A 23,049-nucleotide genomic window follows, 5' to 3' on the forward strand; every position below is an offset into this window, starting at 1 on the left:
TTAAATATGATTTTGTAATTAGAGAAAACTGTGAGCTTCTCCATCACAATACGTCTTGTTGACTGTTCATCGTAGGATTCTTGGCCCCAGACTTAACAGTTATACATCAGATCAGTTGGTACAATCATATCTTAATGGCAAACATAAAATTATTTTTGGTACATGTAGTACTTTTATTCATTTATTACATAATTTGAATTTAATTGATCTTTTAAAACTATGAATGACATTGCACTTTAATTCTAAGAATGTGAGGTGTGCCCTACATAGCAGGATGCACAATCAAACCTATATTGGCAACCACTTGAATTCAGCAATAACCTGTTTTAAAAGACTATGATTAAAATATTTCTATATTATATAAAGCTGCATTTAAGGTAGATCATACCTATTGCATTCCGATATTCTAGAAATCAAGTTCAGTGACATATGTCTTCTACATTAAAATTCTTATTATGTTCATTCAAAGTCATCTTCCAGAAAAACTAGGAAAATTTTTCTACTTGAAATATTAGGTAAGACCTACCTGAAAGACCTCTGTCTTATGTGACGAGGTTATGCTCTCCCTTAGACGGTCACTCAGGACAGATTTACTGTATACTAAACTATGCCTGTATTGTTAAACCCCATAGACTTTGATTGTTATGGTATAACCATGTATTTTCTCTCTTCTCCAGTTGGTAAAAAAAAGCCCTAGAATTTGAGATTATTAGAAAAAATTGTACTCTATATTTGATATACAGTAAAACCTGTCTAGATGAACCTCTTCAACTTAGAGATTTACTTGGTTAAATAAAAAAAAATATTGAAACTGATATAAAGTGGTTATTAAAGAAGATGTTTAGTTCACACAGGGTTCAGTTTTGACTGGTTTAACTGTACTGAAGATGAATTATTTGACAAGCTTGAAAGACTATTTTTGTAATAAGACTGATTCATATTCAAATTTGGATGAGAAAAATAATCATCTTCATTTGTTTGGTTTTTTTTTATATTGACTCACATAATTTTACATTGGAGGTTGACTGCAATGAAATTGTGTGACTTCATTATTATTGTGTGACTCCAGTGACATTGTGTGACTTCATTGACATTGTGTAACTCCATTGATATTGTGTGACTCCAGTGACATTGTAGGATTTCATTGGCATTGTGTGACTAAGTCATGGACCAAGACTCAGTAAGGAGCTAATGCACTTCTTCTATGAATTGACCTTATGATTAAACCAGTAAAGATTTTCTGAGAAAACAATCACATTCTCTTTTTCACCAAATATGCTCAGTTGTATGCATTGCCAATTTCCTGAAGTAACATTAAGAGCAATGATCTGACTAAAGACCAATGTAATCCTGGGTAATTCTCATGAGATTCAGTCCCTATAGAACATTAACTATTGTTGACCTCATAATCAGGTCAATTTATATGCAGAATCAATTTCAACGACACATGCCTGATTGTCCATTAATTACATAATTAAAAAATATTTCCTAAAAAATAACAATTAAAATAAAATTAGCTGTTGAAATAATTGCTTTTGGTTCTGTGTATGACAGCAAAACCACAATGAATAGCACCAAAAAACACCAATTGATAAAATATCTTGGCTCATTTTCATTTTTAATGTCCAGAGAGTTCATTGTTAGGTATGATGTTGAGTTTTCCATGGAGTTTTATGACTTGTTACTTTTGGTTTTGATTTGAAATTGATTGCCATTTTGATAAGTGATTAAAGTGACTGAATGTATGGAGAATATAACAAAGAATGTATGGAGAATATAACTAAAGGTGCCAAGTAAATTCAGCTGAAAATGAAACTTCTGTGTATCTTTGATAGCAATTATCTAGTTCAGAACTATTAAAACATCTATAGATTTGGTTCTGAAATTCATTATATTCAAAAATTTATTACACCAATGCCCCTATACAGTTTTCTAGGATTTGAACAATTTTTTTAGATTTCCAAAGGAAAATATCATTCAAATGAAGATTAGTTTTTCCACAATTAAAGTTTGGTTTTGAACTTAACAAACCCTTTCAGAAATTCAAGTTTTCTACTTGCCAGAGGGAAAGTGGATCATAAAAAAAATTTCACACCAAAAATGCAATGGTCCTGGGTTATGGGAATTTCGAATCCTAGAACACTGTCTAAAGAGTGTATACTTCCAGGATTGATTTTAGATAGTTTTTGTTTTGGATGAAATTTAGTTGCTATAGTCTTGAATAATATGTTTGATCTGTCACCTATCTCCTTAGTCAATGAAAAAGACAAGAACATGTTAAAAAGGTATAATTAAAACTTCAATAATTAAAGATTTGAATAATTGATGGACAGGCGTTAATTTATAGATTTTTGTGACATATATTCTTAATTATATAATGTAGTAGAAACAATAAACTTTTGACATCATTAATAAGCAATTAACTTATTTGAACTCTATTACCAAAATAAAAAATGCAAAATTTGAGTTAAAATGTAATTCTTAAAATGTGTATTAGGTAACTACAAATGTAGCATAGTCTGTGAGAAGCATGTTTTTTTTTGATGGGGTACCAATTTTTGTGGTTTTCAATTTTGTAATATAAGCTGAATTTAAAAACCAATAAAACATTTACTTTGCATTTACAGAATAACACTTGATCTGTGTATTGATAAATCTATGTACAAGGGATGGGTGTCATCAAGGCTCTAAAATGGCCCTGAACTTCTAGATTGTTTCTAACTTTAAATTAATATTGGCCATTTGGTCTAAAAAATTATGCTTTTTCATTATTCTTATCATACCATGTCCAGATATCATTTTCATATTTTGTCTGTGACTGCTTAGAATTAAGTATTTTTTCTGAATATGTCAAAATAGGTGAAATTTGACTCTTTTAGAGCAGTTTTGGTATTAAATGTTAGTGGTTTCATCTAAACAACAAAAATTTGCCAAATGTAAATTTCTTTAGCCGTCTAAATTAATTTTTTATGGTTCTTGCGTGTTGCCACAGTGAAAATTAAGAAATATATATTGGTTAAATTGAATCAAAATTAAGCTTTTTACTATATTTTGTTTAAAGTGATGTCCATTTACCAGTCAGAGTAGATAACTAAGTAATGTGCATATGTTTTCCCATAATTTTCATTTTTAAAAAAAAATTTTATATGTGTTGCTTATCCGATCAAATACACATCTATTAGATCTACAAGCAGTAATTGTTTAGTCAATAACATCTGTATATTTGTTATTTCAGTCCCTGGATGGATTTGCCTTTGCACTGGGAAATGACGGAAGATTTTTATACATTTCAGAAACTGTCTCGATATACCTAGGGCTTTCACAGGTAAGTTTAATCAATTTAAGCCTTTGAGATTATAGTATAAAAAGATTGGATATTGTGAAACGTAACAAATGCACCTGTGTATAACCTAAATACCAAAAAGTAAATATATTTGGAGATCACCCAAACGGTCTTCAATAAGAGTGAACACACCTTTAAGTGAGCTCAGGAAGGCCCAGACAACAAAGAAATAAAATCCACGGTACTGAAAGATGACAATTCTTCAAAATCAAACTAAAAAGTAATATAATGACACAAAGACAAATAAATGACCTATATCTTCTGACTGGGGACAAGTGCTTGAAATCTGTGGTGGGGTTAAACAAGTTTTATAAGGCCTTGACCTTCCTCCTTTTAATATCAGGTATAAAATGAACTGAACAACAAACAAACATGCCGTTAAACTCATTCAATAATACATCAATTCTCTCTATGGAATTCTAATCTCCAAAACAGCATCTGATGTTCGAAATTCACTTTAGATGCTGCAGCCGGCCCTCTCAGAAAATGCAAGAATCTTGTAAAGTCAGGAAATAGGAATGATTTTATGCAATTTTTTTCCGATTGTCAAATGACATTTGATTTGAATAATGTCAGAGAACATTGAAGAGGCCTGTCTGTAGCGATTAGTAAGAGAGGGAACGAGTGACTGCCGCTGCATGGAGCTTGATGGAATACCTCAACATACACAATATAAACAAATGAGAATTTCCACCGAAAGAACACTTGCAGTTACTGACAGCTAGCTCAAGAAGTATTAACGAATAGCAATATCATCAAAACTACCAGTGGCTGATCCAGAATTTTATTTGAGAAGGGGAGGTGGGGAGGGGTGATGGGCCTTAGGGGGTCCTGCTCATGTGTTTTTTTTGTTTTTTTATATATAATCAAAATTTTCTAGCATAAAGGTCCACCCCCCACCCCTTAGGTCTGTCTATGGATCATCTGGGTTTTGGTTTGACCTGTGTTATGATTAGGTAGTCACATAGCCCAAGTAGAACCCACTACTATAAATGGTAGCCTTTTCGTAATTACTCTGTCCTTCTTTCCATACATCTTTCAATCTGTCTGATCTTAACATAATTGTGTTTGTTTCATAGCATTGTAACTAGTCAAAGTAGTGGCGTGAAATTTGGTATAAATGTCAATCTCTGTATATGTGTTTGTTATTATTAATGGTCAAATTTGAAGGACAAATATCAGGATCTGGAACTTCAGCTACACTTGAATATCCTATGTCAGAGTTTTGAAAGATTTGATATTTGATATGTTTGTATTCAAAAGTAATGAAAATGTGTATTGCTATTTGGTCTTAACTTTTTTGGTCAAATGGGGTCAATAGAGGTGTTTTTCATGTCATTTTTGTGTCATTTGTAGTAATAGCTAAATGTATGTGGTAAAATTTTATACAAGTTCCATTCAAACACACAGGGATTAGTCAGTATGAAAGGCTTTTAAATTTCTAATTTTCTGCACAGATGTGGCTTATACAGATTTTTCCATTGTCACTTACAAGGAGGATATATGAGGTTTTACAGTAAAAGATAAGACTTCAAATACCATGAAATATCACAAAAATTTGTTCCTAGTTTTCAGAGATGTATACCATAGCATTGAAATTTACCTTTTCTATAACCAAGCTTTATTTATTCAAACACCCCATGAATCATGTGAGCCCTGTGTATGTAGATGAGGTTGTTCAAAACACCTCAAGAATACCCGAGAAATCTATAATACATGCCTCTCACTGAAATTCAAATTTACTGTCAAGAGTAGAAGATCCTGTACTTCTCCATTTCAAACCAATGGTCTACTTGAGGAAATTCAAAAGTCCACAATAAAGTCAGTTTAAAGGGTTAAAGGTTGAGGACTCAGGTAAATGATATTTTAAGTGTCCAAAATTAGAAGTTGAGGGTCCTGGACCTCGGATCACCACTGTTTTGAACCCCTGACTCACTTTGTATGGTATACCTTCTATACATAAATATATATATGGTGGGAGAAACCTGCAATATGTTAATTTGGACCATTAATATTGAGAGCAATAATCCTGTAACAAAGTGGTCCTTGATATATCAGTATCATGATTTAAAGCAATACTTTGAAAAGACACAAAAGCTGTACATGGGCAATAAACAAATGCTTTTTTGTTAGTGAATGGCCGCTATTAGCATAAATAATCCTAACAGGTTTCTGAGTAAAAGGTAGATTACAGTTAAACCGTATGCTTCCATTTGTTTTGAAATGTTCCAGATTTAAGAAAGAATAAAACATATCTACTTGCTGTATAAATTACAGCAAAAATATAGTTAAATTCTGTGAAAAAAAGTTGATCTTCCCTCAATTAAATGACCATTGCTTGATGAAATGTCTTAGGTAGTGTAGCAATGAACTTCCAAACTTTCTTTGTCAGTTGCCCAGTTAACTACATATTAAGGATGTTCAATAGGTAATTGTCATATGATCAATGAAAGACCCAACTCCATTCTCTGAAGTTAACCATTATACTTGCTGTAATATATGACCAGTAGCCAAGCTTAAATAATACAAGTAAACACACTATTTAATGCAACATTAACTTTCATGTGAAATTCTTTAAACAATATAAAAATTTAAAAGCATACTTGAGACATTGCTTGTAAGCTGGTAACCTTTTTATGGGTTTTATTGGATCCAGATTTGGTTGTATAAATGTATCTATCTGATTTATTGTAGATGGTAAAATCTACTCAAAACTATTGTGATAGTTGCAGATCCAGAAATCCCCAAAAGGTGGGGTAGCTGACTGCCTTAGAGGTGGCCTGCTCCAGTAACTTGTAATAATTTTCTATACAATCATCCAGATTTTTTAGTATTGGCGTGAGGAGAGGCCCTTTCCCCTTATGTTTCCACTTGGACCTGCCTATTTGTAACCATTTCTATCTGTTTTCTTCAGAATGCAAATTTTTGTAGTCCATTTGTGGTATCCAAATGTGTGTGTGTGAAGATATTTCCAGCTCTCAATTTTTTTTCTAAATTCTTCATTTAGGTTTTTTATATATGCTATAGAAAGTTTATTTTTAACTACCTAAATAAGAATAGACTAAACTTAACTAAGTTCAAAATTTGCATTTCCTACAATCAATAAAAGAAATTATATGGACCGAATAATCACCAAGACAGGCAGGGGTGAGTCCAGGTGAGGATGTAATGGGCATAAGCTCTTCCTATTCAAGGACAAAAAAAAAACCAAAAAACTCTAGTAATCTGCTGAATATGGCAATTTATCATATTCTTTCATGAAACATGTCATTTTTATTCTCCTAAATTTGCTTCCCCTGCATAAAATCCTGGACCTGCCCCTGTCAGGTACAGAATGTATGTGAACGATCACTATAGTTAAATGTTATCATTGAACTGATTGGTTGTTGGAGTTGAACGCCTGAGACAGCAATATTTCAGCTATATTTAGGTGATTCCTTGAACTGTAAAGTTCTGAGAATATTATATAAAATTGTAACTGTCTCAAACTACAACTGAAGGGCAAAAAGAAATTCTTTCATTTTGCCCTATCATCTGTTTGTCTTATTGAAGTTATAGAATTATTGGACTTTATTTCAATGGTAAAAAAACTAGTACAAATGATTATTGCTTTGTTAAGTACACTGAAACTTGTCTAAACTGAACCCCTTTTGGACTTAAAATTTGTTCAGATAAGACAGGTGTCCAGTTAAGACAGGTATCCAGTTTAGACAGGTGTCCAGTTAAGACGCGTTCAGTTTACCAAATTTTGAAATGCATTTAAATTGATATATAGAAACTTTTAAATGTGTCTGGTTTAGACAGGTTTTGGGATAATTCAGGGTTTAGTTTAGACAGGTTTCACTGTGTTAGTCTGAAAATATTTCATGACTATTATCTGTTATTCCTGTAACATTCCCAATTGAATTAATTACTGCATATTCACATATTTAGATAAACCATTATTTTTATAACCTGTTTGAAAAGGGGGTATTTATTGATCTTGGTATTGCTTGTCCGTCCCCAGATTTAATCAGCAACTTCTCTGAAACCTTTAAATGGATTTGATTTAACTTTCATAGAATATTCATTGCATGATGCCATTGTGCACCTCCTGTTTTGTTTTTCCATTGGAATGCTTAAATCTCTTGTGGGTTATCCTATATGGTTTCTTTTGGGGTGGTAGCAGGGGTATCACTAAGTGAGCTTTGCTCACAGTTTTTTTCTGGGTTTCAGTGATTACCAATTAAAAAAAAGGATGATTTAAACCTCTACTTCATATCCATCCAATTATTTATACTGTAAATTTCAAGAGAGATTTAAATGACAATACGCCTCTTCATTATTCAAAGATATTATGACAACTATAAATTATTTTTTCTTTGTTTTTATTAAATTTTCAATACAAAATTATGAATAAATATCAACCAACATCATTTGAGAGTATTAAATGAATTCACTGAAGATTAAAGGGACCTCATCTGCTGGTGTCATTATCTGTGATACGGTGTTTATCAATGTCAGTCTTGCGGCAATATGTTTGCATACAAATTGAGTCTCACTAAATTAACAAAACACCACAATTACCATTTTACAATCGGTCCAATAATTTGTAATGATTACTATCAAAATAATCCGTAGCCAGGAGTTGCCTTTTCAACAGTTTTGCATCTCAACTAGAGTTCTTCAATTAAAGCGGTAATTTTGTTATTGTCAGCTGTGACTGGGTACCTGTCATTGACAGAGAGGTCATCACCTAATGACTGGTCCCCCAGGCCTATCAATAATATCTTGTCACTATCCAGACCTTCTCAACTTAAAACAATCTACACATTGTTATGAAAGCTTCAACCTTTTACTAACTGTTGGAATTTAAATTAATTAAAGGATAATGAAAAATCCCAATAATACTATTGAATTGAACTTTGTCAGAGTATTTATCGTTGAGTTTGGCAACTAAGTTTAGGAGGATTTTGGGAAAAGTGAGTTATCTCCCTTTGATGATGAAATTGCAATGCATTTCATATTATTTATACCTCGAGTTACTGACACTTAAATAAGTTCTGCATTTAGGAAAACATTTTGATTAAGATTTCATGAGAAAATGTGTGTGTATTTTTTACCATGTTTCACCCCACTGCCTGATTCTTACAGAGAATACACTTTTTAACTTGGGAAGAGAATGAGTATTTTCACAAAGCAAATTAAACTGTTTTTATACAAGTGACAGAACAATGTACCGATATGTTTTTCTAGATCTTTTTCCTACAGGTCTCAGTATTTTGCAAATAGATTAGAGTCCGCGAGGAATAATTTGAAATACATGTATCATCACAATTGTTATAACAATATATCAGTTGAAGAAGGCACTTGGCTAATTTAAATTCATAGTCTTTGTGCCAAAAATTAAAAATTAGTTTGTGTGCCATAGCCCAACTACCCTGGCTCAATTTCACTGACTGAAAAGTTTTATTGGTGCAATATTGTTGATAAGTATTCTCAGTTTGGTTGGTCTATTTGCTCAAAAGTGGCCATTTTAAGTTAATTTTTCACCCAGAAATATTTTGCAACATGGCAAGGTATGATTTAATGTCTTATTAAATCTTTATATAGATTTCACGGTACTTACAATAGTAAAGCAGAGAAAATTTCCCATGACACCAGAAAGCTGATATTGCTAAAAAAAATTAAAAAAAAACAACCTGATCTTGCCTGTTCACTGTCATGACATTTTATGAGCAACTTGGTTAGTGTTTCTAGAAAAGCTGAGGTCACTTACCCTGTACCTGATCCATGCTCCTAGTTTTTAGTGGAGTCCAGGTTGCTCATTTGCTTCTGTTGTCAGTGTTATCTTGTTTTTTTTTCTTTGTTTAATATGTCTGTTTTTCCTGTCTGGTCTTTATCCTTGGAATATATTATTTTGATTGCGGCTCAATTCTTGGTTCTCTTGATTGCTCTTTAAAGCACTGATCAGGTACCTAAATATCAGTACATTACTGTTTACAAGCATTTATTTACTGACTTGTTTATCTCCATGGTGTATGTTTAAAATAAGGCTTTTTTTCTAAATTTATCTATGATCTCAGTATTAATGGGTGGGTATATTTAAAACTACATATGGTTTTCATTCTTGATATTTTTTTCTATCATAAAGTACAGCTTAATGTATGATAATTCGATGCTTGAGATTCAAATAAGAGTGAACTCTACTTTAAGAATTCCATGTTTAGAAATAAACATTAGTTTGCTTTAAAGAAGTTAAATCTGTACTAGTGAGTGTCATTGAGATATGAAATTAGTTATTGAAATAATCTGTAGATCCACACACGGCAATGTGAATACCTTTCTTGTAATAGTTTTGTGGGTTATTGGGTAATCTGTATTTATGATGAATGGAAACTACTGAGGTGTTGCTGCTAAGATAAATTCTTAGTGGTATATCATTCAATTCAATTGTCATCTCTTGTTCAATGTAAACCTACAAGAATTTTTCTTATTTGGTATTTTATTTGATAAAATTAGAGTATGGCGCCATTTTACTTTTAAAAAGTTGACTTAGTCAAAATATTTTTAAACTTCTATGACTACACATATGCACTTCATAGATAGGTGCAAGTGTATTTTATAATTGATGATCTTGTTGGGTTTTAGGTTGCAAATAACATGCAAATAAGACAACAACAAAAAATACAGTGAAACCTGTCTGAACCAAACCCTGAATAAACTGAAAACCTGCATATAACAAACAAATTTTGAAGTCCCATTGTGTCAGATTAAATGTATTTTGAACATAGATAAACTGTACACCTGTCCAAACTAACCAAATTCTACACTCTGAAAGGGGTTCAGTTCAGAAAAGTTTTACTGTAGAAGTCTTGTCTCCTGCTACCAACAAGAAAGAAAAATAGGGTAGGTAATGAAGGAAATTATTTTATTTTTCAAAAATCATTTTTACATTGAGTTAATGGGGGAACAGTCTAGATTTTAACATTGCTTGAGCCAAATTAGCCATAAAATGATAGGTACAAAAAAAAGGGTGGGTAGAAACCTTTACTGATTTTGTATGAAATGTGGATGAAAATGAGAAAATGATAGACTGGAACCAAACTTATTTCCTGGAATGGTCAACCCCCTTTCCAAAATTGCTGTCAGAGTTTGTAATTGTGCTGTCTTGACAAAATTTCACCATACTGTTAGTTTCTCAGATTTCACACTACCATAGTAAACATATACCCAATTATTTTATTAATAAGGTCCCTACATAGTCTTATAGTTTCTGTTTGTTCGTTAATATATATTGAATGCAAAATCTTCAAATCTATACAATTTGAATCATATAGCGAAGTTTTGTTGACTTGTCAATGACCATGAAAAGATGTGAATATTACAGTTTGTTCATTTCTTTGTATGGTATTTTCATACATTTGAAGATATACATTTGTGCTACTTTCAAGGCATTTATTTTTTTGTGCTACTTTCAAGGCATTTTTTATCAGTTTATTTGGAGGGTGCTTGCAAATGTTATTTCTGATATGGGTATATAAATTCACAGTTAGCCATGGCAACTTTGTAACGGACTAAAATCTTTTATGCATTTTATATGAAAATGATAGTTTATGTTGCTGTTTTGTGAAAAATATGGTATTGCTACTCAAATACTTCATCTTCCTTTTAAAGCATACAATTCTAAGTGTCCTTCATCTGTCAAAATCTATTTTGCATTTAGTGAAATAAAAGTCAGCACATTTGGCCAATTGCAGTAGAGAGTTTCAACTTTGAAGACAAACTACACGCAGTGAGGGACATTCATTTCCTCATAACTCTCGTTAAGATTTATGATGATGATCCAAATTTATTATGGTGTAATTAATAAAATCATTAGCTGGTGTAATTATACTGCACAAATTAACAAAGCTAACATATGTCACCTCCTCTAAAATATGTCATGTATTGTGTTAATATTGTCAGAGTAATAAATGAAGTTGGACTCGCTTACATCTATTTTTAGACAATTTGTATTATAATAAGTCTTCCTGAAATGCACTGACATTCATTTCAAGTTGCATGCCATATATTTGAACATTTGTAAACAAATTAATCAGACTCAATATGTTGTTACTTCAATCATGATATTTTTTATGCTTTTCCAAGAAATTTGAGAGTTGTACATTGAGCTTTTCTTAGAAGATAGGGACTTTTCAAGATGAAATATGGTATACATGTGTATCATGTTATGAACATAAAAATCTATATATCACTAAAATTATGGTTCTGACTAGTTTGAGGTAATAAATCAATTAAGTATATATGTATCTTCATCTGTAAAAAATACCATCAGCTAACTGGAGTAGTTATTGAACACCTTCCTGTTCCAACCCCCCCCACCCAACCATGATAAAAAAAAGTTTGGTTGATTATATAGAAATCACTTTAGGAGGCTCCTTTTAGGCTATTTAGTTGGCCCATTTTTGAAATTTCTGACTAACAAATTAATGCATACAGTGTTAGTCAATTTTGATTTCTCCTTTCTATTCCACACTATCTATGATTAGAAAGTACATGTATTTTAAGGCACTTAAAGCATTAATGAAATAAAAACACACACAAAAAGTGCACCCTTCATGCCATATATAACAAATTACTGGCATCTCTCCTCATAAATGCTCTTAACAAAAATGTAACTTAAGCTATAACATGTGTTTTACATAATGAGATAAGTAATGCCTTTTTATGGTCACATTAATTAACTTCAACGCTTTTCACCAAAAAAAGGCAAGAAATAAGCAATGACTTCATCTTTCAAATGTTAGCAGAGATGACTCATTTTGCATATTGTTCCCCACCAAAGAGAACACAGCACAGAGTTCATACTTGAAGAATAAAACGGAGGAACTCCTATGTCCTCTTGCTACTTATAATTTTTACTAGTTTAATGATTTAAGTAGCACTTCAGCTAAGGATCATGCAAAATGTGATTCATGGGTAAAAAGCCTACATATTTTTATTTTTGATATTTTGTTTGAAATGTCATAGTAAACAGAAATAAATAAGTGGTTTTTCATATAACCCGTGCTCTTAGGAGATGAATATTATATAGAATGCACTGTAGATTTCAAAATTAAGGGAGATAACTCTGTAAATCTACTGTATTTTCAATGTCGATTATCTCCTAAGAGCAGGCAGATTTGAATGAATAATTAAACATTTCATAGTATAGACCCATAAAACAACTTAATTACAAAAATAAAAATATGTAGCCTTTTTTGGGGTGTATCATATTTTTCAGATTTTGCATGATTCTTACAAAGACAGCTACTTAAGTATATCATTCCATATGAAATTCATGCATTGTCTATAGTAGAGGTGTTGCATGGTGTAAAGAAAACACAAAGCAAACAATGTTTTTTCAGTCTTCATACGCCATATTTTTACATAGCAATAGTCCTTTCTGTATTCAGATCTGCATATTTAAAAAAAAAACCTACATTCATCTCCCACATAAATCAGCCAAATCAGGAACGATAACTCGTGCAAGAGTAATCAAGGGAACCAAGGTTATTTTGTAATCAAAAGAATGTAATCCAGGGACAAAGACCAAACATGGAGAACAGACATACACAACAAAGAACTTAAAGTAACTAAAATCATACATACAAAGTAACAAAAGCAAATGAGCAACTTGGACTCCATTTAAAACTAGGAGCATTGACCAGGTGCACCAGTAGGGTAAGTGTCCTCTGTTTCTAGAAACACCCGCCGAGTTGCCAATAAAAAGTCAAGTCTGGGGTAGACGAAAAAGGAAAGGAAAACTATGACACGAACAAATCAGTTTTCATGGTGCAGATGGATACACTGTAACGATCCATGAATTCATGATGACGACCATAAAACTTTTGTAGTGATGACTGCAATCTTGTAGCAACATAACCCTGCTTCAGAAGCCTAGCAAAGCACTTATTTCATTTATGATCTGTCTATAATTTTTATCCCATAAGTGCAATGAATAATTGACAAACTAAGACTGGTACTGCATTCTGTAACCATTTCTGAATGAGAAATAAAAATTAATTTTGTAGGTTGTTGACTTGCATGATGATATTTTTGAAGACTGCTACTGAAGTTGCCTTATACTCCTTTATACCTCAGTGGAATCAAAATTGATTAAGTCTATTTTTGCCTCTGTGTTTTCAAGGTCGAGATGACTGGTAGCAGTATATTTGACTATGTACATCATGCAGACCACAGCGAGTTGGCTGAGTACTTGGGACTTGGTTTCCAAAACAGTAAGTAAAAATAGACCCTTTTGTGCTAACTGTAGGATAGTCAGTGAGCATGTGTAGAGCATGCTCAATATATATTTCAGTGAGGAAAATTCATTTGTTCTACCCAAGCCCTACCTCGCAGAAGTGTATATTGAGCATGCTCACAAACTTACCACAAAAGGGTCTATTACAAAAACTGAAATGATTTCATTTTAATAAACCATAAAGCCATGTATACTTTTTTTCAGTCAAACTCATAAAATTTGTCTAGAAATGTTACAAATATTTTTTTATGTAAGAAAAGAAAACTTACATTCATGTTGGCACCATAGGAGTCTAAAATGTATATGACTAAACAGGATTTTGTGTTAATTATTCTGTATGCTTAATTTTTTTTCAAAGTCCTGTTAAGCCTTACACATGTTTGATTAATCATTGTGTGCATGAAGACGAGACATTTTTTATTATAATATTACTGTACGTTGGAAAGACGGCAGTATTACAAAACATTCTAGTCAGCAAAAAATGATTCATTTTGTCAAAATTTTATTTATAAGTCATAGAAAATTGAAAAAAAAGAAAATTTAACACCACTTGTAAAAAAGTCAGGTAAATGGCCTTACCCAGCCTACATTGACCACTAAAAAGAAATTAAGACAGATGTACTGATTTGTAAAATTAGTAATTTAAAGAATGCCAACATGTCATTATGATTGTAGTAACGATGTTCTGTCTGATCAGTTAACGATCAGATCAAAGGAACTGGTACAGGTAAAACAACAGGTGAACAGAAAATATTTACAAACTCTTTGATTAACTTCATATTTGGTTTGACAATTTCCTGGGATTATTCGGTACATTAGATGTAAATTTTCTCGTTCTTGAAAAAGGAACAAACATTTTGCTCATCTTCAAAAGACGACAAAGGTACACATTTGTTTGTGTTCTTTACCAACTAAGGATGCTTATTACACTTGATTGAGTTTTGTATTGTTGTCATTTCTGACATAAGATCAGAAATAACAGGAAACACATAAAAAAAATGACTTCCGAGGGAGAAGAGTGATAATGTGGGAATGCTGACATAATAATGCACAGCACCTGAGTAATAGAATTTGTAATGTGTCCAGTTCTTTTTATTCATCGGTATAAATATCTTTTGTACTCATTTTATGTTTCCTAGTCAATGAAATTGAATTTATTGTGGAAATAATTTGCTTGTTATGGATATAGGATAGAAGAGAATTAAATATAAATAAGGATAAAAACTTTGTGATTATGAATAATACTGTTATTTTATTTCTCACCTGTGGGGAACTTGACTAAATTTTTAAGGCATTTTGCACTGCATCCAATGACTTATTTTTCAATCTGTAAGCTGGGATTTTCTTAAATTTAAAAATTTAAGTTAATAAAAATGAGGGTTTCCTGGTTTGAATCGGTTTTTAAATATTTATCACAGCTAGTGCAGTGTTTAAATACTGGATTCGCAAATCATGAGCATATTTGAGTGGGCTTAGAACGTTTACCATATTCATATTATAGTTATAAAAATGATCGATGTGGTGGGTTTGAGTATTAGGCATTACACTACAGATACTTAGAAAACATCTCCATATTTATTAAATTTTACTACAATAAAAGTTTAGTTGTTTATCTACCAGCATGTCAGTTGCTAGACAGTGAATATTGAGTGAATGTCCTTTCTTCAGCTAGGATTAATGGAATGCTTGTATTTACCTTATTATATTGTATTATATTATGCCTTTGTCAGTGGTCAGCTATATTCTGTCAGTCCAGCTGCCCCTGTTACACAAAAACTCAGTAACACTTTGATGGATTACATAACTGGTACAGGTGATCATGCTGTCCGTCTGTCTGTTCACCCTTCTGTTTGTGTCAGTCTGTCCATCAGTCATCAGTTCCCATCCTCAACTCCTCTGAAACTGCAGAAATTTTCACACGTGTTTTATCACATGATGCCACTGTGCACTTATTTTATATTCTGATCTGAAACAATTATGGGATTTCATATAATGTTTTCGGGGAAGGGAACTTGACTCCAATTATGAGAGTCAGAAATAGAACAGTTAAAAAATATGGGGTTGAAAATAGTCATGTCTTGTACATGCCTTTCACCAACCTTTATACAATATCATTTTATCCTGTAAGTAGATATATTGTGTTGTATTAATAAACAAAGTAAGATATTAGCTGTATACACATCATCACATTACTTTTATCAACTGTTTTTTTTATTTATCATTTACAGTTAATCCCAATGCATCATCTCCAGGCTCAACATCTGACGAGGGCTCGGCTCCATCGACACCACGACCTGTATCTCCCTCAAGTCCTGATAGAGGTATCACTTATTGTTTCATTCATCTTATTCACGATTCCAAATTGTATTCACTTTTTGTAAATTTGCTGGTATCTTCAAAATGTTGATTTGTATCATTCACCCATGTAACAGTTACAGTTATCACATTAATAATTTTTTCTCTTTACTTTGCAAAATAGTAACAAAACCCGCAAAAAACATAGATAGACAAAAAATTAAGGAGTAGAGTCCTTTAATTTAGTATTTTTTTTATTTTTTTTTTCATTTACAGTGTTTTTGTTATTCTTTCAAAAAGTTGTTTCTTGGGTGTTTTTTATGGAAGGGGGTATTGGGTAATTGGAAACCAATACATGTACTTCTACTGTTGTTATAAATATGATAGTAATAGGATAATTAATTGGAAATGGTGAATAACCAAAATATAATCACAAGTGCCGAAGAATGCCTAGTTGTTTGTTGCATTTTTCAATATAAAAGTCAAATTTTGTAAACAATGGACAATACACGTAGTGATGTCTTGTGATGTTTTTGGTGGGGGTGGGGGTTATGAGAGAAAGTCTGAGAGTGAAATTACCAAATTTATTTCACAGAGTGAGTTATCAAAAAAATTTTACATTAGGAACATTTGGTAAATCACTGCTATCTATAAAATAATGTGTTTTTATTATTGTGATATAAATATTTTCACAGCTGAATATGGTTATAATTTTGTTATTTGAAAACAAGATACAATATTCCTCTGTGCAAGACAAAGATGGATGAGGAAGAGAAGACAAATAAAAATGTTACCTGAAGTCCTTGTGATTTATAACCCATTTACATTATTCAGGCAATTTATTGATAAAAACTTTCAATTATTTCTAAATTAACAATAATCACTTTGGACCTTTGCATTTTGGTATTTTGAATGTGTACAATGGGAGATAATTCATGTTCTATTACTTTCTTTTTCAGTTGCTTTTATGATACCAAACCCAGATAGGCCTTTAGAAAGGACATTCTGTCTGAGAATGAAGTCTACTTTAACAAAAAGAGGGGTTCATGTCAGAACATCTGGTTATAGGGTCAGTATAAATCAAAAGTGAAAAAACAAATTGATAAAAATAATACATATTCCAGGTTAATGTGTCTGAAATGTAACAGGCTAAAGTTATTTATACTACCTTTAAAAGATTTTGCATCCTTTATTAAATCTTCAAAAAACCATATGTTAATCAAACAAAAAAACAAATGGAAAACCACAAAAAAAAAGCTTAAAGGTGAGTTAGTCTGTATAAAGTTGAGTATTTACTTTATTTCACTAATTCTCTGATACTGTATGCATCATCTGCAAAAACAAAATGATTTCAACTTTAATATTATTCTCTATGATTATATGTTATAAAATGTTTTAATAAAAGCAATCCGGGAGAAATATTGTTTTTTAGAAACACTTTTGTCTCTAAGAGAATTATAGAAAATAAAAGTTGAACAGTAAAATATTAAAATCATACACTCAAAAGGTTTTGTTTTCAGGTTGTTTATGTAACAGCACATTTTCGTCCCCAGTTATGTTTTAATCTGAACAGAAAGTCTACAACCCAGTATTTAGGGTTGGTAGGAATAGCTATAGCTTTACCACCTCCGACTATAACTGAACTCCGGATAGAGAGTGATACTTTTATCATGAGGCTGTCACCTAATCTTAAAGTCATATACTGTGATACAATGTAAGTACCTAATGTAAGGAAATACAGTAAAATTTGCCTATAACAAAACCACCAAAATCTTTTTTATATATGGCTGAAAATAGAATAAAAACATAAGCAAAATGAAGCAAAAACATTTTGGGGATAGAACTTGTGAAAAGTCAAATTTCATGCAAAAAATTGTCTTTTCCCTATTTAAGAAGGGTGAATGTCACTTTCATCCTCTATGTTATGTACCAGCACCTCATTTCGACTTTAATATTGGGCTTCGTCTGAATAAAGCTTAACTATTGCTGCTCAGGTGTTAAACCCCAACAATCAATCATCAATCATATTGAGCAAAAGGTAAACTCATTACAAGTTAATAATGTAATTTTTCAAAATGTCATTGTAACTTCTCTTAAGCAGATCTCTTTTGGACTACATTTTGTTCACTTTAGACAAATGTTCAGTTTACCAATGTTCAAAATGCATTTAAATTGATGTAAAGAGACTTGTGTCTGTGTAGGTTCATTAATTAAAGAACAGCAAAAGTCAGTGCAATGACCTGTTGGTTATGGCTTAAGAAGACCCTGCCTTCCCAACGAATTTATGATTATGGGATCAGTAATTTTGTTATAATCTTTATTTGATACAAATCTCAACTTCATTAAATAGTTTCAATCTAATACAAACATGATATTGTAAGTATTTAACTAGAACCCAGCGCTTTGTCTTAAGTAGCACTCCAGGTAAGAATCATGCAAAGCTTATATATTTTTATTTTTGTTATTTTGTTTGAATTGCCATAGTTGACAGAAATTAGCATTCAGATTTTCATATAGCCTGTGTTTTTCAGAGGAGAAAAATATATAAAATGCACTGTAAATTTCAATATTAAGGGAGATAACTCTGTAAATGACACTCAAATATAATAGAATTTTTCTGAATTTCAATGTTGATTATCTCCTAAGAGCAGGAAGATTTGAATGAATAATTACTTATTTCATAGTAAAGACCCATAAAACAACTTAATTACAAAAATAAAAACATGTGGCCTTTTTTTGGGGGTGCATCACATTTTTCAGATTTTGCATGATTCTTACAAAGACAGCTACTTCACACACCTGGAATTAAATGTTGTACTAATTTTAATGGGAAAGTAATCTTCAATGTAAACAGTTAAAATCAAATTATATAGTCCCTTATAAATAGTATTCTCTTGGCAGGAAGATTTTGTCAAGTTTTGTTCATAATGGTAGATAATACTTAATATGAAGCTTGACCTTTGAGTTTGTCAGCAATTTCAATCTGATTACTATTTAAGTATTATTAATTGTTGGGTTCTAATTTTGTTGGTTTTCGTGAGCTTCGCAAATCACAAATTTTGGTTTCCAGTGAAAAGGAAGTTCTACATTCATTTTTATGATGGAGTTGTATTTTTTCTCTAAACTATAAAATTGGTAACCACAAGTAAAAGTACTTTCACATCAAGGCTAAAAACTAATGAAATAGGAAAAAAATGAGTTCGAAGGGAATTTGGTATAATCCACATAAATTTAGTCATAAAACAAAAGGGGTATGTCCAGAAAATATCAAAATCAGCGACCAACATCAGTTTTCTTAATAAATTTGAAAAATTCCTTATTCAGTTGTTAAATATGTCTCTTCATTGAAAACAAAGTTCCATTGCTGTACATCCATGTGTATCAACAAAAGACAAAAATTAAGTAAACTTAGAAAAACCTGACAAATTTTTGCATAATAACTTATTTAACTAGACATTTTTATATAGAAAACATAGAACACATTTGTCAGACTCTTCAAAATTTATAGAAAAACAGCCTTCCATATTACTACAACTTCTGGTAAAATAATTTGTTGTTCAAAGCTTATACTCTGTATATTTGGACTAAAAAACTAGCCCATACCCTATCATTTTCCTACAAATCATTTGAGAACTGCACAACCGCAGTACTTTGTGACGTCACTATGACTCAACTATGACAGAAAAAAACTTGTAATTTTTTTATGTTAGTATTTGGCTATCATTTTAATTTCAAAATATGCCAAAAAGAAATGAAAGAAAGTTCAAATTTTCACAAAATAATAGGCATGAAGCAAAGTGTTAGTGAATCTACCCCTTTCCATTTCAGTTGTAATGAAACCTAATGTACACAGCACCTGAAATTCTTGAAGTCAATTACAGTGAATTCTGTCTTAACTGAACCCTGAATAATCTGTCTGAACCAGACATTTTTAACATGATGATTGGGGGTTTTTACCGTCTTGACTATCCTTACGGATCTCGCACGACCGCCCCTTACGGGGATTATGTTAGTAAATGTCTGTTAGTAGTTGGAGGTAGCAGAGCCCAGCCTTCAGGATACCCGACTGAAGAACTCAGTCAGAGTATGTCCTACTAGTGGCTGGGCTGCTCTATTGACGCTCTGGCCTACTCCCAGACCCCATGTGGGTCCAAGAGCGTTTCCCCACTCTAACTGTTTTGGATTATGTCAGCATGAAGAGTGATTTTTAACGATCTTTTTAAATCAATTTAAATGTATTTTGATCCTAGGTAATTAAAACACCTGTTTAAACCAAACACCTGTCTAAACCACACCAATGTTTTAGTCCAAAGTGGTTTGGTTTAGACAGATTTTACTGTGGTACAATTTTGTCCTATTTCCAAAATTACCATGCATTATTGGTTTTGGATCTAGAGTAAACTACATTGTTGGTAGTTTTTGATACAGGACATAAAATATGGATGGCACGTCAGCAATGTCCTATATATATTGAATATAAGACCAGAATAAAAAATGTTTTGACAGAACTGACGTAATTTGTTGACATGGCATTGACGATTGCACAAGTGCACAGGCACTGTTTTGTCTTTTAAAACATAATGGATACAATTTTATATTTATTTATGTATTCAGTGATAATTTAGAAATTATTTGCTATATAGAATTGTATTTTCTTTCCCAGAAGACAGTTTTATACATTCCCCTCACTAAATCAGACTTCACCCATAGCAACATGGCAGTGCACCATAAACAAATAATGAGCTCTGTCCATCATAAGCATTAAATTTTTGCTGCAATCCATTTCATTAAGTTAAAACCTGGTAGAGTGTTGTAAAATAAATGAGAAAATTCACTTAAATCTCCTTAAAAATATGAAAAAGAAAAAAAAGCGTGTTCTATCTGTGACTGATTGTGTTTTATTTTATTAGGATTTCAGAATTATCTGGTTGGATCAGTGAGGATGTTAACAACAGAATGTTCTATGATTTCTGCCATGCTGGAGATGTGATGAGGATACGTAAACACCATGAAGACTGTAAGTTGTATAGTCATAAATTCATTGTTATAGCCCCACTCAACTAGTGGGTGATATATTGGAATCGTTTTGTCATTCTGTTCATAAAAATTTAGTTGCAATTATCTCAACTCCGAATGAACGATTTTATTTTCAATTTGGTAAGTGACTTTATATAGATGGGGCCACAAAAATCTTTGCTTCCACTGGACTTATTTATTGTAGACATGGTTTATGGGTTTATGTAGATGTGGCATACCTTGTATGCAGTTTTTTTGTTGTTTGATATCAACTTGCTTATGAATGGGGGTATACCTATGCAACTTTATATTTTGGTTACAAGTCTTTATCAGATTAGTGTTTGAAACTGCATGTGTTATGAATGCACAGTTTGGGATTTTTTGTCCTAATTGTTCTACAATTATTTTTGTATATCATCTTCATTGTAGTTTGTGTCCAAAAAAGAATCATACATAAAAAAGAAATAAAAAGTAACAGTGTTTCATTCTATCAGACTGAATGAATAAAAACATCCCCAGAATTACTTCCCCTTAAATGCTTTACTACTCAAACCCATTGTACATTTGAATAATATAAATGTGTTGTATCCGTTCAAAATACCCCTTTATGCTAGAAGTGTATGGAGAAAACTGCAAATCACTGCCCCTGTCCCAAGACCAGTCAGCCCACCCTCTCCCTTTTCAGGATTTCTGGATTTGCAACTGATATATTTCATTTTTATTTCAGTAATGAGTAAAGGTCAGGTGCTGACAGATTACTTTAGATTTATGAATAAGAATGGTGGTTATTTCTGGGTACAGATGTGTGCTACAAATCTGTTTAGTTCTAAGACATCAGATGACCATACTATTCTGGCTATTATATATGTCTTGAGGTATTCAATAAATGTGTATTGTTTTATTATAAGCTTTAAGCTTGTAAGTGATGTCTTCTGAACTTTGTTTTAAATAATTCCATTTAAGTAAATGAACTAAGTACAATTTTATTATGCAGTAAGTTACAAAATGGCTGTAGAAATAATTAGTATTAGTTACATTGTTGTATGGAATGGAAACTTTACAAGTAGGAGTTTTTATTTTTGTGTAGAATTAAATGGAACCAAACAAGTTGTTTACACATATAGTATGAGTTGAATGTTTTTGGTGATTTATTAAACAGACATCTACAAAATTCCCTTCAATTTCAGAGGATTTTAAATCTATGAAAACAAATACCTACTTTAGAAGTCTTCATCTTATATAATCCCAAGGTCTTGAAAAGGTTTGTTTCAACCCCGCAATTTGAGTGGGGTATAAAGTGATAAGGGTGTCCGTGTTTCCTTCCTTCCTTCCATTCCACAGAGGGGTACCCATCTCTCATCTGTTGCTATTGCTACACCATGAAATGGAATGAAATAAAACTTTTACCAAATCTTTATTAGATAAACCTATTGTGCAAGACCTATTTTATAATTTTGTCCAAATCAATTGAAAGATCAAAAGGTGCATGTTATCAAATGGGGGATCAACAGGTATCAAGTTAGTGAGCTTCGCTTACAGTTTTTTTCTAGTTTTAACGGTTATTCTTATACATTTAGTGATTTCTTTCTTTCATTTACAGTGGCATACAACACCCAGGTGTATTGATGGATGAAAACCAGTCAGGTGGAAGTACCAGTAGACCTCTTGATAAAGATATTACCGAGCATTATAGTGAACATGGCTCTGATCTGGGTAAGTAGGGGTGGATCCAGACTTGTGTAGGTACCAGTAGACCTCTTGATAAAGATATTACTGAGCACTATAGGATTTGTAAGTCTCGTTCTAGTTTCAGTTTCACTTCCAGAATTTCTGGTGTAGAACGTATTGAAATCCGAAGACTGATCTTCATTTTATTGTGTACGTACGGGAAATCCAAATGCTGCTTCACAATGCAAAATCTTCTATTTTATGCCATTCCTAACATTTTTATCCCTTGGAACTAGATATTTGTCATTTTTAATCAGTATTTTTACCTAAAAAAGATACTTCGCTTTTAATATGGAACTCAATGCTATGTTAATGATGAATCTCCATGCATTTGAATGGTAGGATAGGACCCATTCTTACGAAACCACAGTCACGTGACGAG

General features: G+C 31.9%; 1 protein-coding gene across 1 annotated transcript in view; it reads left to right on the top strand.

The window, feature by feature from the left end:
• Positions 1-23,049, top strand: part of LOC148625711 (protein trachealess-like) — a 49,426-nt gene that overhangs the window by 23,520 nt on the left and 2,857 nt on the right. Inside the window, exons 4-11 of the mRNA XM_088569413.1 lie at positions 3,236-3,325; positions 13,515-13,605; positions 15,857-15,949; positions 16,883-16,992; positions 17,444-17,637; positions 20,834-20,940; positions 21,667-21,814; positions 22,540-22,652. Of these exons, the coding sequence (XP_088425539.1) occupies positions 3,236-3,325; positions 13,515-13,605; positions 15,857-15,949; positions 16,883-16,992; positions 17,444-17,637; positions 20,834-20,940; positions 21,667-21,814; positions 22,540-22,652 (946 nt within the window). The remainder of the gene's footprint in view (positions 1-3,235; positions 3,326-13,514; positions 13,606-15,856; positions 15,950-16,882; positions 16,993-17,443; positions 17,638-20,833; positions 20,941-21,666; positions 21,815-22,539; positions 22,653-23,049) is intronic.

This window comes from Perna viridis, chromosome 2 (genome assembly GCF_037379345.1).
Source record: "Perna viridis isolate PV_CMFRI_1.1 ecotype Kerala chromosome 2, ASM3737934v1, whole genome shotgun sequence".
Taxonomy (NCBI): domain Eukaryota; kingdom Metazoa; phylum Mollusca; class Bivalvia; order Mytilida; family Mytilidae; genus Perna; species Perna viridis.